At 38.0% G+C, this 14,012-nt stretch overlaps 1 protein-coding gene across 1 annotated transcript in view; it reads right to left on the bottom strand.

Annotated features, from left to right (window-relative positions):
• The window catches only part of KLHL1 (kelch like family member 1), a 179,854-nt gene that overhangs the window by 39,904 nt on the left and 125,938 nt on the right, over positions 1-14,012 (bottom strand). Inside the window, exon 6 of the mRNA XM_015851663.2 lies at positions 4,867-5,053. Within this exon, the coding sequence (XP_015707149.1) occupies positions 4,867-5,053 (187 nt within the window). The remainder of the gene's footprint in view (positions 1-4,866; positions 5,054-14,012) is intronic.

Below are 14,012 nucleotides of genomic sequence, written 5' to 3'. Positions count from 1 at the left end.
CAGTGTCTCTTTCAGTATTTAAAACATGCCTATATGAGAATGAAAAATTTACAATTAAAATGAATGAGGTTCAGGGAAAGCAAGGAATTCTTTCAAAAAGTGACAACAACAACAAAAAAAAAGACACAACAAAAACAAGAGTGAAAAGAGCATTTTAGTAGTTCACCAGAGAAAAAGAGCAATTTCATGGAGTTATAAATAAGAAATATTGCATATAAAAGAAATAAAGCACATTTGATAAAACATTTTTAAAGAAAAGGGATTATTACAAGTGACTGAGAACTAATACAGAAAAAGGAAAAATATGCAACATAGGAATTAAAGCAGAAGTGACTGAAGACCTCGAAATTTCACATTTCAAAAGCTTCACTTTTTCTTATTGCTATAGTGGAAGTAATAACCTCTCTGAGTGGCCCTAAATAATCATGACAAAATCTCTAAGGTTGTTTGATATAGACCGATGAGGCACTTCACATAATACCAAATTAATTTTCCTGATAGATTTTATATTTAATCACAAAACTAAAGAAAAAAAAACAAACATATTTGATAATCATTAATGAGATGTCATTTTCCTAGAAGAGGTTTTTGCTCAAGTAATTTTTCATTTTTACTCTGTCTTTACTTAAAAACTATGAATCAGCAAATCATAAACTAATCTAGGGCTTTGATCCCCCAAAATATTATATACCAGTTTGCTGGGATCTTTTTTTTTTTTTTTTTTTTTCCTGCTTTGTTTTCTGAAGAATAAACTTTTTCCTTCAGTATTGATGGGCTGAAATATTTCTGTAGAGATCATCCATATTCTGTCATTAACATAATACTATCCAATTGTTAATACAAATCTCCTCTAGCGGTCTAAGTATATTACTCCTACTGTAATTTCATAATGTATTTCCTAAGACTGACTGTACAGATTGTGTTCTACCACATAGCTTTTGTTCTGTGTTTGGGATTGCAAGAGCACTGCCAGTGTTTTTGCATTCTCAGAAATTGACAAATGTCACTTCATGCATTTACTCATTTATTTCAGCCTAACACATGCCTTTTTTAGCTGGACATCTTTATCTACTAATAGATGACTAAATCCTTCTAATTCAAGTTACAGAAGTTAACATGACTAAATGGATGGGTAAGGTGAACAGAGTATTATCATAAGCAAGTACCCAGAATCACAGCATCCTTACACCTACCTCTCATTCTATTAATACAATCCATATAAGAAACAAAGAAACAGATTATATGTGTATTTTAAATCAAAGGAATAAGTAAACAAAAGTGGGTGGAAAGACATTAAACAAGGTTTTCAGAAGTTGGGAATTAAAATTATTAAATGATCTAACCTTGCTCCATTTCATTCTATCCAGTTAGTACTATGCTACATTAACTTTTCATGTCAGGCATAATTCCAGTCACTGTCTGCTGGAGTTTAATTATCCCTTCCTCTATGGAAAGGAGAATAATTATAGAAGAGATTGCAAAACAAACTAGCTTTAGCATGGTAGGCTACTTTTATGTTGTGGGCCACATAACCTTGAAATACTTTCACAATACCAGTTGTTACGCACTGCCTTATATACAAGCTCTAAAATGGATAATGTGCTTAGCTCATCTCCATCTTACGTGTAACTGTTTCATATCTGGTAATGAACACCAAAAGGCATTAAAAACACACCATTGCGAGTAACAGTAATCCATTTCAGCATTTCTTTGGAGAAAGTTGTGGAGAAAATAGTAATTAATAAGGAAAAATAATAAAACATCTGCATCAACTCATGACCTGAAGACTGAGGTGCACTGTACTAATTCACTGTAGTGAATTCACAGTGCAGAAGAAGCAGTCTAGGAGGATTCTGGAGTATATGGAAGATCATTTTCTGATGAAGCTGATGACTAGTAGGAGGAGTCCCTTGGGTTCAGTCTTAAGAGAGTAAAGGAGTCCAAGATGGCTGATCACTCTTCAAGAAGGAAGTCTTAAAGGCACAGGAGCAGGCTGCTCCCCTGAGCTGCAAAATGAGCCAGTAGGGAAGAAGACTGGCGTGTGTAAATAGGGAACTATACTTGAGGCTCCAGGAGAAAAAGAGAATCTACCTCCTGAGGAAGAAGGAGGCAATCAGAAAGGCAAAAGCCCATCTTGAAGTCAACCTGGCCGCTGGGGTAAAAAGGAACAAGAAACTCTTTTACAAATGCATCAACAGTAAGAAGAGGACTAAGGAGAGTCTCCACTCTTTACTGGATGAGGCTGGGAATGTGACCACTGAGAATAAGGAAAATGCAGAGGTTCTGAATGCCTTCTTTACATCTGTCTTTTAAGATCAGACCAATTATCCCCAGGGTACTCCACTCTCTGACCTGGTAGTCTTGGCTGGGAAGCCGACTAACCCCCCTGATGATTCAGGAGGAGACAGTCAGAGACCTACTGTTCAAACTGGACTGCTACAAGTCCATGGGGCCAGATGACATTCACCCGAGTGTGCTGAGGGTGATAGCCGAGCTGCTTTCCATCATCTATCAGTGCTCCTTGTTGACTGGTGAGGTCTCAAAAGACTGTAGACTTGTCACTGTGACTCCCATCTACAAGAAGGGTAGTAAGGAGGACCCAGAGAACTACAGGCCTGTTAGCCTGACCTCGGTGCCAAGGAAGGTTATGGAGCAGATTGTCTTGAGGAAGATCACGTGGCAAATGTGGGACAATTCGGGGGATCAGGCCTAGCCAGCATGGGTTCACAAAAGGCAGGTCCTGCCTGACCAACCTGATCTCCTTCTATGATCCTGTGACCCACCTGATGGACAAGGGAAAGGCTGTTGATGTAGTCTACCTAGACTTCAGCAAAAACTTTGACACTGTCTCCCACAGTATTCTCCTGTAGCAGCTGTCAGTCCATGGCTTGGACAGTGTTGGGGAATAAGGTCAACCGGGGGATGGGCCTGAGTAAAGAACTGCTAAGATAACAGCAGCCAAAGCAGCTGAAGTGGAACCATGGAATGGGGATATGAAGAAGCACTTTGCTGGATGCCCCATGATGACATGATTTATGCAAGGGAGGACTCTGGGAGTGGGAAGGGTTGTGTGTGCATGGGGTTGTGTAGCAGGTGTATGGGATGCGCATGCATGGAAGCCATGCTGGTATATAAGCAGTGTGATGCAGCAGTAAAGTGAGAGAAGACTCCATGGCATCCATGACTGTGTCTCTCTCCCCTGTATTCTCGAAGTTGCGGGACGGTTGGGTTATTAGACGGGAACATCAAGTGGTGACCCTGAAATGATGGATGTGGTAGCATGAATGTGATTTGCAATTGTGGAGTCTGATTGTGTTGTGATTGGAAAGAGAGGATGGTTTTGGGTCCAGAGATAGCAGATGGTTTAGGTCTGGAAAGAGCAGATGGTTTGGGTCTGGAGAGAGCAGATGGTTGGGTCTGTTTTGCTCATTGTGCTCAGGGGAGACCTCATTGCACTCTACAACTTCCTGAAGGGAGGTTGTGATGAGGAGGGGCTTGGCCTCTTCTCCCAGGCAACAAACAGGACCCAAGGAAATGGCCACAAGTTGTATCCGAAGAGGTTTAGGCTGGACATAAGAAGGAACTTTTTTTCTCAGAGTGGTCAGGCACTGGAATGGCCTGCCCAGGGAGGTGGTGGAGTCGCTGATACGAGGAAACCATAATTAACAAGCATTAGACACACATAGAATTACTAACTGCACTCCCTCAGCATCAAATTCCCTTGTGGTACACACTGAACATCCCCATTTTTCTCCATCACCCACCAAGTGCACCCAGGTCCCTGGGCAAAAACAGTTCCACAGAGAGGTTTGCCCTTTCTGGAAGCTGGAAGAACCCAGACTGCTTTCCCCAACATGCTCTTTACATGTACTACAGGGACCTTATCTCCCTCTACAGTATGTAGGGAGCTGGATTGGGTAGCACCATCTCTACTGACAGATCCACTTGTGTTAACTAGCCAGGTGACTTCTGCCAAATGCTTCTCCCAGTTCTTAAATGTTCCGCCTCACATTGCTTTCAACATGGTTTTTAACAACCCTTTGTAGCATTCAGTCTTACCAGAGGCTGGTGCATGATAGGGGATATGATAAATCCACTCAATGCCATGTTCTCTGGCCGAGGTATCCACAAGTGAATTTTTGAAATGAGTCCCATTATCAGACTCAGTTCTTTCTGGGGTGCCATGTTGCCACAGGATTTGTTTCTCAAGTTATAATATGATGTTTTGGGCAGTAGCATGGGGTACTGCATATGTTTCAAACCACCCAGTGGTTGCATCCACCATGGTAAGCACGGTAAGCGAGAAGCAAGGTGATATAATCAACCTGCCACTCCTCCCTGTATTTAACCTTCTGCCATTGTCCTTGCCCACAGAGAAGTTTCACCTCTTGGCTTGTTTAATTCTACTTTGTTGTGGTTTTCTTGTTTTTTTTCTTTTTCTTTTTCTTTTCTTTTCTTTTCTTTTCTTTTCTTTTCTTTTTTTTTGTTTTGTTTTGTTTTCTTTTAATTCTTTCCCACATAAAACAGAAATGAAACAGAATTTCTGTAAAACTAAAACTAAAAGTAAGGTAAATGAATTTTGCTACAGATACTTTGTTTAATTTCTTGGAAATCACAGTAATTTTGAGGAAAGAATGAACTCAAAACTCATTTTCAGTTCTCTAACAACATTACATTTTTCTTAAATGTAAGTAAATCTTAATTAGACCAAAAGTATTGTCAGTTTCCCTGACTTGGATTTTGGTGCCAATTCTACACTGACTTGAATATGCTCCTCGCTACCCTAAACATGAAGTTATTTCACTGTTTTCTAATAAAATAAACACAAAATATAACTTTTATAAGGCAATAAATATTTTTTAATACCTTTGTTGTTATCCATTCCTCCAACAGCATAAAGTGTCCCAACTGTAGATTTTCTAGGTTTGGTGCTAGGACTTTGCATGAGAGTTCGTCTCTCTGGTAAAAGGTGATATTTCATGGCTTCCAGAATAAGTTTCTGGCATTCCAGGTCATCCTTAAAAAGTGCATGGTTTTCTAGGTCAGCCAGGATCTATGAATGACAAGATATGACAAGATAATTAATCAGAAATACCTAGATCACAAAACTGCTGTCATATGTTTATCATTTTAGTACAGAACATAGCCTTTTGTGGTTTTTTTGTTTTTTGTTTTTTTTTTTTTTAAATTTAATTGTTTTTCTGTTTGTTTGGTTTTTTTTGAAAGACATGAAAGGAGAAAATAAATATTTAACTGAGGTTATTCTACCATCCCTAAAGACTGCAATCTATCTCTTACTGATAACAATGAAGAAAATAAAATATTCTCTTGTATGCTTCAGCCTCCAGGAACTGTAGGTTCCCAACATAACACTGAAAGGATGAGAAGGCATCTTTCTGTAATCATCCTGGACATGCAGCTGCACAACATTCCCATGTGACAACATTTTGTAATACATCCTGTTCTTTTAACAAAATAATAATAAAAACCTACAAACACAGAAACGAATGTTTATTGTGCAAGTTTTGAATTTATGGATTTCCTGCATTACAGGAAAAATTAAGGATTAACAATCTAGACGATGAAGTGGATCATCTTGAAGGAAATAAATTGGCATGTGTGGGACAAGTGGGAGATCAGGCCTAGACATCATGAATACTCCTATAATATTCTCCCAGAGAAGCTGGCAGCCAATGGCTTGGACTGGTACACTCTTTGCTGGGTAAAGAACTGCCTGGATGGCTGGGCTCTGAGAGTGGTGCTTAATGGAGATAAATCCAGCTGATGAGACGTCATGATTGGTGCTCCCCAGGGTTGGTAGTGGGACCTGTCCTATTCAATATTTTTACCAGTGACCTGAATGAAGGAACTGAATGCACCCTCAGTAATTTTGCAGGAAGTGTTGATCTATGGTTAGGCTGTGGTTGGACTTGCTGATCTTCGAGGTCTTTTCCAACCTGGGTAATTCTATGATTCTATGCTTCTATGAGCTACCTGAGGGGAGTAAGGCCCTACAGAGTGATCTGGACAGGCTGGATAGATGGGCTGAAGCCAATGGGATGAAGATCAACAAGATTAAGTGCCAGGTCTTGCACTTTGGTCACAACAACCTCAGGCAATGCTACAGACTTGGGTCAGAGTGGCTGGAAGACTATGTAGAAAAAACGGACCTGGGGGTGTTGGCTGATGCTCAGATGAACATGAGACAGCAGTGTGCCGAGGTGGCCAAGAAGGCCAGTGGTATCCTGTCATGTAACAGAAAAAGTGCAGCCAGCTGGAGCAAGGAGGTGATCATCCCTGTGTACTCAGCACTGGTGAGTGTGCATCTTGAGTGCTGTGTTCAATTTGGGTCCATTACAAGAAAGACAGTGAGGCCCTGGAGCTGTTAAGAGAAGGGCACTGAAGCTGGTGGGGGGTCTGGGGCACAAGTCTTATGGGGATCTGAGTCTGGAGAAGAGAATGCTCAAGGGTGACCTAATTGCTCTCTACAGCTTCCTGAAGGGTGGTTCTGGTGAGGTTTTTTCTCCCATGTAACATGCAATAAAACTAGAGGGAATAGCCTCAAGTGCCAAAGGAGATTCAGGTTGGATGCTAGGAAATAATTCTCGAAGAGAGTGGACAGATGCTGGAATGAGCTGCCCAAGAAGGTGGTGGAGTCACTGTCCCTGGAGGTGTTCAAGAAACATTTAGATATTGTACTGAAGGATGTGGTTTAGTGGGAAATATTGGTGATAGGTTGGACTGGATCATCTTATAGGTCTTTTTCAACCTTGGTGATTCTATAATTCTGTGTTTCTATAATGTGTCTGTCTTCTTCATTGGCATATGGATGGGAACTGTAGAATCATGGCCTGAACCACTGATTGATCACCTGAGGCAAGCACTGAGTCAGCTGTGGGAGCATAGGGGAAGACAATTCACCTGTGTGACTGGAAGGGGTGAAGCCTGGCTGCACCTCTCCTATATCTCATTTAAGGGCTGACTGCCACTGAGGAAGGATCTGTTTCTGGATACTGCTGCCTTTGGAGCTTTTCTGTGAGCCTAGGACATGGGTAAGTGCTTCCATTCTTTTTATTTATTTATTTACATATCTTTGTTATCCCTTTCCACTGTGATAATCCTTCTAGTTATATGACCTGTAAAATACCAGCCTAACCATGCCACTCTGCTAATTGTACATTTGTTGATTGTACATTTGGTGAGCCAGGAAAGCCACATATTCTACAGGAAAATGCATGTAATGTATTTCCTTTGGAATATCTATAAATGGGTCAGGGGGAGAACACTACCCATCTAGACAAAACAGTCCTTGGACAGATCCCAGGATTTTGGGGATCAAATTATTATTAACTGACAACCATATTTGAAAAATATGGGGTAAAAATATTTGAAAAATGGGGTCTCCTATGTGTTATGGGAAATATTTCCCCATTCCACATGGCTGATTATTTTCATGGATTGAGCAAAGATATACTGATTGCAAAAGAATGGCAGCTATCTGCTTTTACTGTGGCATGGCTTTAAATCTGGTTGAAATGAGAGCCAATACTTTACAAAATGAAAATCAATTATTGCAAGATCACATAGAAAAGCTAGAGCAACAACTTGGTATACTGACAGGGAAAAGAAAAAAAACAAAACAAAACAAAACAAAAAAAAAAAAAATGAAGCCTGAATTTTCCAATAGGGCAGGTCTGTAACATTTCAATAGATGATAACCAGGTTCCTGAATCAATGGACCTGGTTGATCCAGAAGATAAAACTTCTAAATCGGATCTGGAAGCTCCGCTTGCAATGGATCTCTTTGAGATCTGTCCAGTAATAACTCAAAAAACAAAGAAAATTCAAGATCGACCAGCAGGAGTGCCTCCTGATCAATGGCCCCCTGCCGAATCTGTTTTACATGTAACAGCCCGTCCATATACGCCTACTGAACTCATGGACCTAGTGCAACGATTTAGGCAAAGGCCAAGGGAAAGTGTTCCGGCTTGGTTATTACGGTTATGGGATTCAGGGGCAGGGAGTTTTACGGTCAATGAGACATTTATCTCTAAATTGCGGCAACTTTGACTGGACACCCTGCCCTTAGGCAGAGGCTTCCAGTGTACCAATGAAAACCACTTGATAATAGATTGGTTAATGGCAGCTTGCCGTATAGTTTAGCCAAATAAATTAGACATACCGATTACATACAAACAGATTTATGGTCCTCCATGGAGGGCCTTCAAACTACATTCATGAACTGGATATGAAGGAAGCATTTGAAAGCCCAGATATGGTAAGATTCTCAGCAGGCATGAGAGACTGGTCCTGCAACAGGCTCCTTTCTACCTGTATGGAACTCTAGTTTCCATATTAAACCCCCTACTAGCCTCAGGGTCCATCATCCAACAGGCTGCCCAACTTGTAGCTGATCTGGGGTAGACAGAGTGCTTTTGTACCAGGAACAATATTCAAGAATTGGAAGAGGCAGAGGTCCTTCTAGTAACTAAAACTAGGAGACCAACTCCATCTCAATTAGGACTCATATAGGTATCCCAAAAACAAATGTTTAATGACTTAATCCGGGCTGGGGTTCAATTTGCAAAAATTGATCACCAGCCCAATCATGTCCTCCTCCAGCTATGGAAGCAGCTGAAGGATAATCAAAAATTTCAAAATTACCCCCAAAAACTTAGGCTAAGAGTTACTGACAAATTACCAATGACAACATGGAACTTAGAAGATTTTCTTAGTTTCTAGGGTTGATACAGGCACAGAAACATTGACAATTTATGGGGATTCAACTAAATTCAATAGCAATAGAGTGATGATTGGTGGTTTTGGGGGATAGACCATTCCAGTCACCCAAACATGGTTAAAACTGGGGGCTGAGCATCTTCCCACCCCAGAAGTATAAAGTATCTGTTGCTCCAGGTCAAGAGTACATCTTGGGCGTAGATATGTCTACGCCTAGGGTCTATGTCTAGGGTCTGGCTCTCCAGATGACTGTGGGAGAGTTCAGACTTTGACAGAGATGTATTAGTATCTGGGCGGTACAGGCAATATTGAGAGGCCATGTAATGAGTGAATCTATTTGCCTGATGAAACTGTGCTGAATTACTACTGTGAGACAGTATGGAATCCTGGGTGGACAAGACAAAATATCGAGAAGGCTGCAGGAATTAGAAAAAGTTAGCATAAGACTTGCCAGTGCAACAGTCAGATGGAACATGGAGAACTACAGTGGATTATAGAGAATTGAATAAGGTCATGCTGCCTATTCATGCTGCCTTTTCATACAGCATAAAAGCTGTAACTGGTAGTTACTGCATACAGATGGTCTGTGAATACAGCTGGGGAAAAAAAAATAAAAAAAAATAAAAATCTATTATATTTCTATGAAATAAGTCTACAAATTGTGTTAAGTATTCAAATCAATTGCCTGTATAGAAATATCTAGTGAAATATGAGATGCTGTAGAACACCCCTGAAACTTTCAAGAAACCACTGGATTAAACACCCTGGTCTAACCTCATATCTTATCCTGCTTGAGATAGCATTTTGACTAGAGATCTCATGAGGTCTGCACCTTCCTGATCAATTTTGTGGTATCTCACAAAATGTCCAGAAAAATTTACCTGTTATATATACAGGGTATAGATGGAAGATAAATATATGTATGCAGAAAACAGAAGACATTTCTGTTCTTAGAGTGCAGCACATTTAAATAGGGCCACTGATTGTAGCAAAAGGTAACAGCTTGATATAAATGCTTGCGAGGAATTTGCATGTGAAACAAATTGCACATGAAAATATTCTTAAACATTATTTTATTTTTCCACAGGAAAATGGCCATCTCCCACATTCTGCTGTTTTTTATAAAAATGGCAGTCATTAAAATTTTATCAGGAAGTGTGTTAAAATGTGTACCAGTCTGACATATTTCTTGAACTTGTATTATAATTGAACATATACTATGTTCACATTTAACTTCATTAGTTTAAATATCAATATTTTATTCTCTTCCCTCACAGCTGCTGAGTGTTTTCATACTGACTGAAATGGATTTAGATAAAATACAGTTTATATATTTATGCAGTGCTGTATATTTTTACATTTAATATTTTTGATTTATGGCCAGTACAAAAATAGTAATCACTGGATTTTTTTTTATTTTTTTATTTTACTGAAGTCCTGAATCTAAATTAAGCTATGAGAAAATTGATTCTATAATTACACTGTTTAATTTTTGAGATAATTTTCTCACTATGTCAAAAAATCAATTATCACAAAGGTGTTTTAGACATTATTTTACTATATAAATTATGTAATTGTATATGTGTGTGTGTGTATATATATATATACGTGTTTATATATATATACATATGTAAATTTTCATAATAGCTGGTATGGTGCTGCATTTTGGCTTAGGATGAAAAGAATGCTCCAGTATTTTAGCTGCTACAGAGTGGTGCTTATGCATTGTCAAGGACTTTTCCGCTTCTCCTGCCCTGCCAGCAAGGAGGATGGGAGTTGCACGACTAAGCTGAAGGGGGTAGAACCGGGACAGCTGATCCAGACAGACCAAAGGGATATTCAATTCAATATGACATCATGCTCAGGAAAATAACACTGGAGAAAAGAAAGGGGAAGGGGGATGTGTTCTATGATGGCGTTTGTCTTTCCAAACAACTGTGTGTGTCATGAGCTGTTTTCCTGGAAGTGTCTGAACACCTGCCTGCTGATTGGATGTACTGAATGAATTCCTTCTTTTACTTTGCAGCATGTGCAGCTTTTCCTTTGCCTAGTACCTTGCACTTTAAGCTTTCTGACTCTCTTTTCCATCCCACTGAGAAGAGCGTATGCAGAGGGCTCTGTAGGGTTGACCGCCCTACGAAGGTTAAAATCTATGACAGTTATTATTATGCAGTTCATGGTGCTAACTAAAAATATTACAGTATGCTAGTTAACGATGTTAGTAGCTATATTTCATAACATTAATTTACATTCCATAATATTAAGATTCTTAATACATTATTTTTGTGATCCTTTTTCCTTTGAAGTCCTCAGCACAGTACTCAGTAGATGAAAAATTGAAGATCTGAAGACAAGTCACATTCAGAGTTCTAAATAGGATGAAGACTTTTCTTGCAATATGCTTTAATATGCATATAGTACTATTCAGCCAAATAGTGCATTATGTCAACATTTACTTTATCAGAATACAGGCACAACAAAGCTAAGAAGTAAAATTAATAATTTCCCCAGAACAAATTTGAGTTTATGTTGTTACCTAAACCCATACTATTCTCATACTATTCTAACGCTTAAGGGAATTAATGCAACTGACAATTTTTGATGTTTTTTTTTTTTTTTAAATAAATATCAATAAATAATAAATAAAATAAATATAAATAAAATATCTTGTGCTCTCTTTTCAACAATGCAGAAAAATTCTAATTCCTTCCCTCTTACACACTTACTCTACCACATTGGCTAATTTGTGATAATTACTGGATTTCTGAGTGAAACCCTGTGAAGTAAAAAAAAACAAAAAACAAACAAACAAAAAAAAACAACGAAAAACCAAAACAACAACAGCAACAACAAAAAACAAACAACAACAACAACAAAAAACTGTTGCAATTAAAGTTATTGCTTATAAAGAATAAAGAAGTCCTATAAAGCCCACTGGTTTATCTTGTCTCTTTCAATATTCTTTGTTTTTCTACTCCATTGTTATCTTTCCTTATTACAACAAAATAATCAATGTTTTTATGTAATTAGGATGCATGTGATCAGCAAAATTCTATTAATAAGGATGTTTCCCTGGAAACCAAACTATGTTGACCGTACTATTTCATAGCTATGACATTCTTAATTAAGAGGGAATTATATCTAATATCAAGTGAAGATATCTGGTTTTACTAACATGCTGAAATTCACAGAGCTGTTGCTTCTTAAAAGAACCATGTTTATGATACTCCAGCAGCATTAAATTACAGTGCTTTGGAACATTACTAGAATTTTTCAGACTTATGGTATTCTTGGTATTCTGAGAAATTTTAGTAACTTTCCCTATGCTTATTTTTCCCAGTTAAAAAAAAAAAAAACCAACAACAACCACAAAAAAAAACTACCCCCAAAAAACAATATGAAGTCCTTTCCCAGCTGCATCTCTAATTTACCTTCAAAACAATGCTAAGAGAACTGGCTTGCTTCACTTCAGGAAATCAAATTCATTCTGAGATCTGGAGTGGAAAGTAGCCAAGTACTGACAAAATGAAAGGTAAGTCTAATGACTACAGAAGCAGGAGTTTGGTATTGATTCAGTGACTGACATCAGGACTGACAGTAGGCACGCTGTGAGACTGCAATTGTACTGCTGTGGGCTTTGCCCTACCTGGCTTGCTGTCACCCTTGGATCCCAACTTCTTTTCTGGAGAAGCAGTTCTACTTCTGCTACGCCATAAAAAACTCCCTTGGCCCATTTTTTGTGCCAGTAATTTTCAATTATTATTCATGTGATATGATTAGTTTCCTTGAATAATATTAAGTGAAAACTCACATATTTTACGGAAATCATCATCTAATAGAAAGGATGGGTCCTATCCTCTTCCACTGAACTTCTGATATGTAAAATGAAATTCTGCAGCTGCTAGGGAATAAGAAGATGCCATCCACCTGAGAGAGGAATATTAACTGTCCCTGCCCTTGCTCTCCACTCTTGGAAGAGTCTACAAGGTTATGGAGAGGTACACAAAGAGAATATAGATCTGTCACACCTTGAGGGTGAAATGGTTCCATTATCATCCAAGACACTGGAGAACTGGGAAAGATGACAATATTTTGTTGTAGCATGAATACTGTGGTAATATGGAAGAAATAGGAACTAAAAATCATAGTACTGTCTAAGAACACATGCAGATCTGCAGCACCATCAACATAAGAGTAAATCTTTATTACTAATTCATATACAGATTGCAGAGATATGATTCTCTGCATATGTGCATACCTATTTAGTTTGATTCATCACTTTGAATTGTCCTTAACAACACATGACTTTTCTATACTCCAAGAAGAATTAAATTCAGTACTCAAATTCTTCATTTTACTGTAGGCAGGATGTAACTGCGTATTCTGTAAAAATTCCTCCAGTATCTAGTTATCTTCCTTGTAAAAAACGGCTGTGCTTTCAGTAATATACATTCCAATGTCATGCAGAACGCAGGATTAGCCTTATCTTAATAGTATTGATAATTATAACATAAGAACAAAAAGCTTAAAATATTTTAAATGAGCTGTGAGTAAATGAAATGCAGATTAATATGACACATTTTTAACAAAGCCCACAATTCTCTATCTTGATCCAAAACGTTTCTGAAGTCACTTGACATCCTTGAATTAGAGAAACCTATTACCATATGAAAGAAAACTCTGAAGCAGGCATGATGTAAAGTTTATATATTGAATGATCTTCCAGACAAATATTTGATCAGCCAGCATCATTCTTTTATATGTTTTCTTCCACTGCAGATTTGGTATGGCTGGTCACTGTTGATGATCGTAACAATGAAGCTATTGGGAACAAACTGAGGCTTCTGAAGGAAAGGTCAGGATTGTTCGTTGTATAGATAAAAAGGAAAAACAAATAAATGATTTGCATGAATTCCTGGAAAGTATAGAACTGTTAATTTAAAACTTTTTTAGACAAAATTGTCAGCCCCTTTTCAAAGTCTTATCACATTTATGCTGCTTCAGTGGATAAGAATATGCATCTCTGAACAGTGATGCTTACTACAATACTTTATCTGTCTAAAACTGGAAGAAAAATAAGTAATTGTTCCTATGTCATTGTATTGGTTTATATATGAAAGTACTTTAGTTGATATGAAAGTTTATTTTAGTTCATATAATAGTTAGTACAAAAATATTTTAAGGCAACTGATAGAAATGCCCGTAAATTGTCATAAATGCAGATTTAAACTTAATTACAATTAATTAAACTTAAAATAATCTCTATTAAATTT

This window comes from Coturnix japonica, chromosome 1 (assembly GCF_001577835.2).
Source record: "Coturnix japonica isolate 7356 chromosome 1, Coturnix japonica 2.1, whole genome shotgun sequence".
NCBI lineage: Eukaryota > Metazoa > Chordata > Aves > Galliformes > Phasianidae > Coturnix > Coturnix japonica.
Note: the sequence above shows the minus strand (reverse complement) of the source record. Positions and strands in the feature narration are given on the sequence as shown.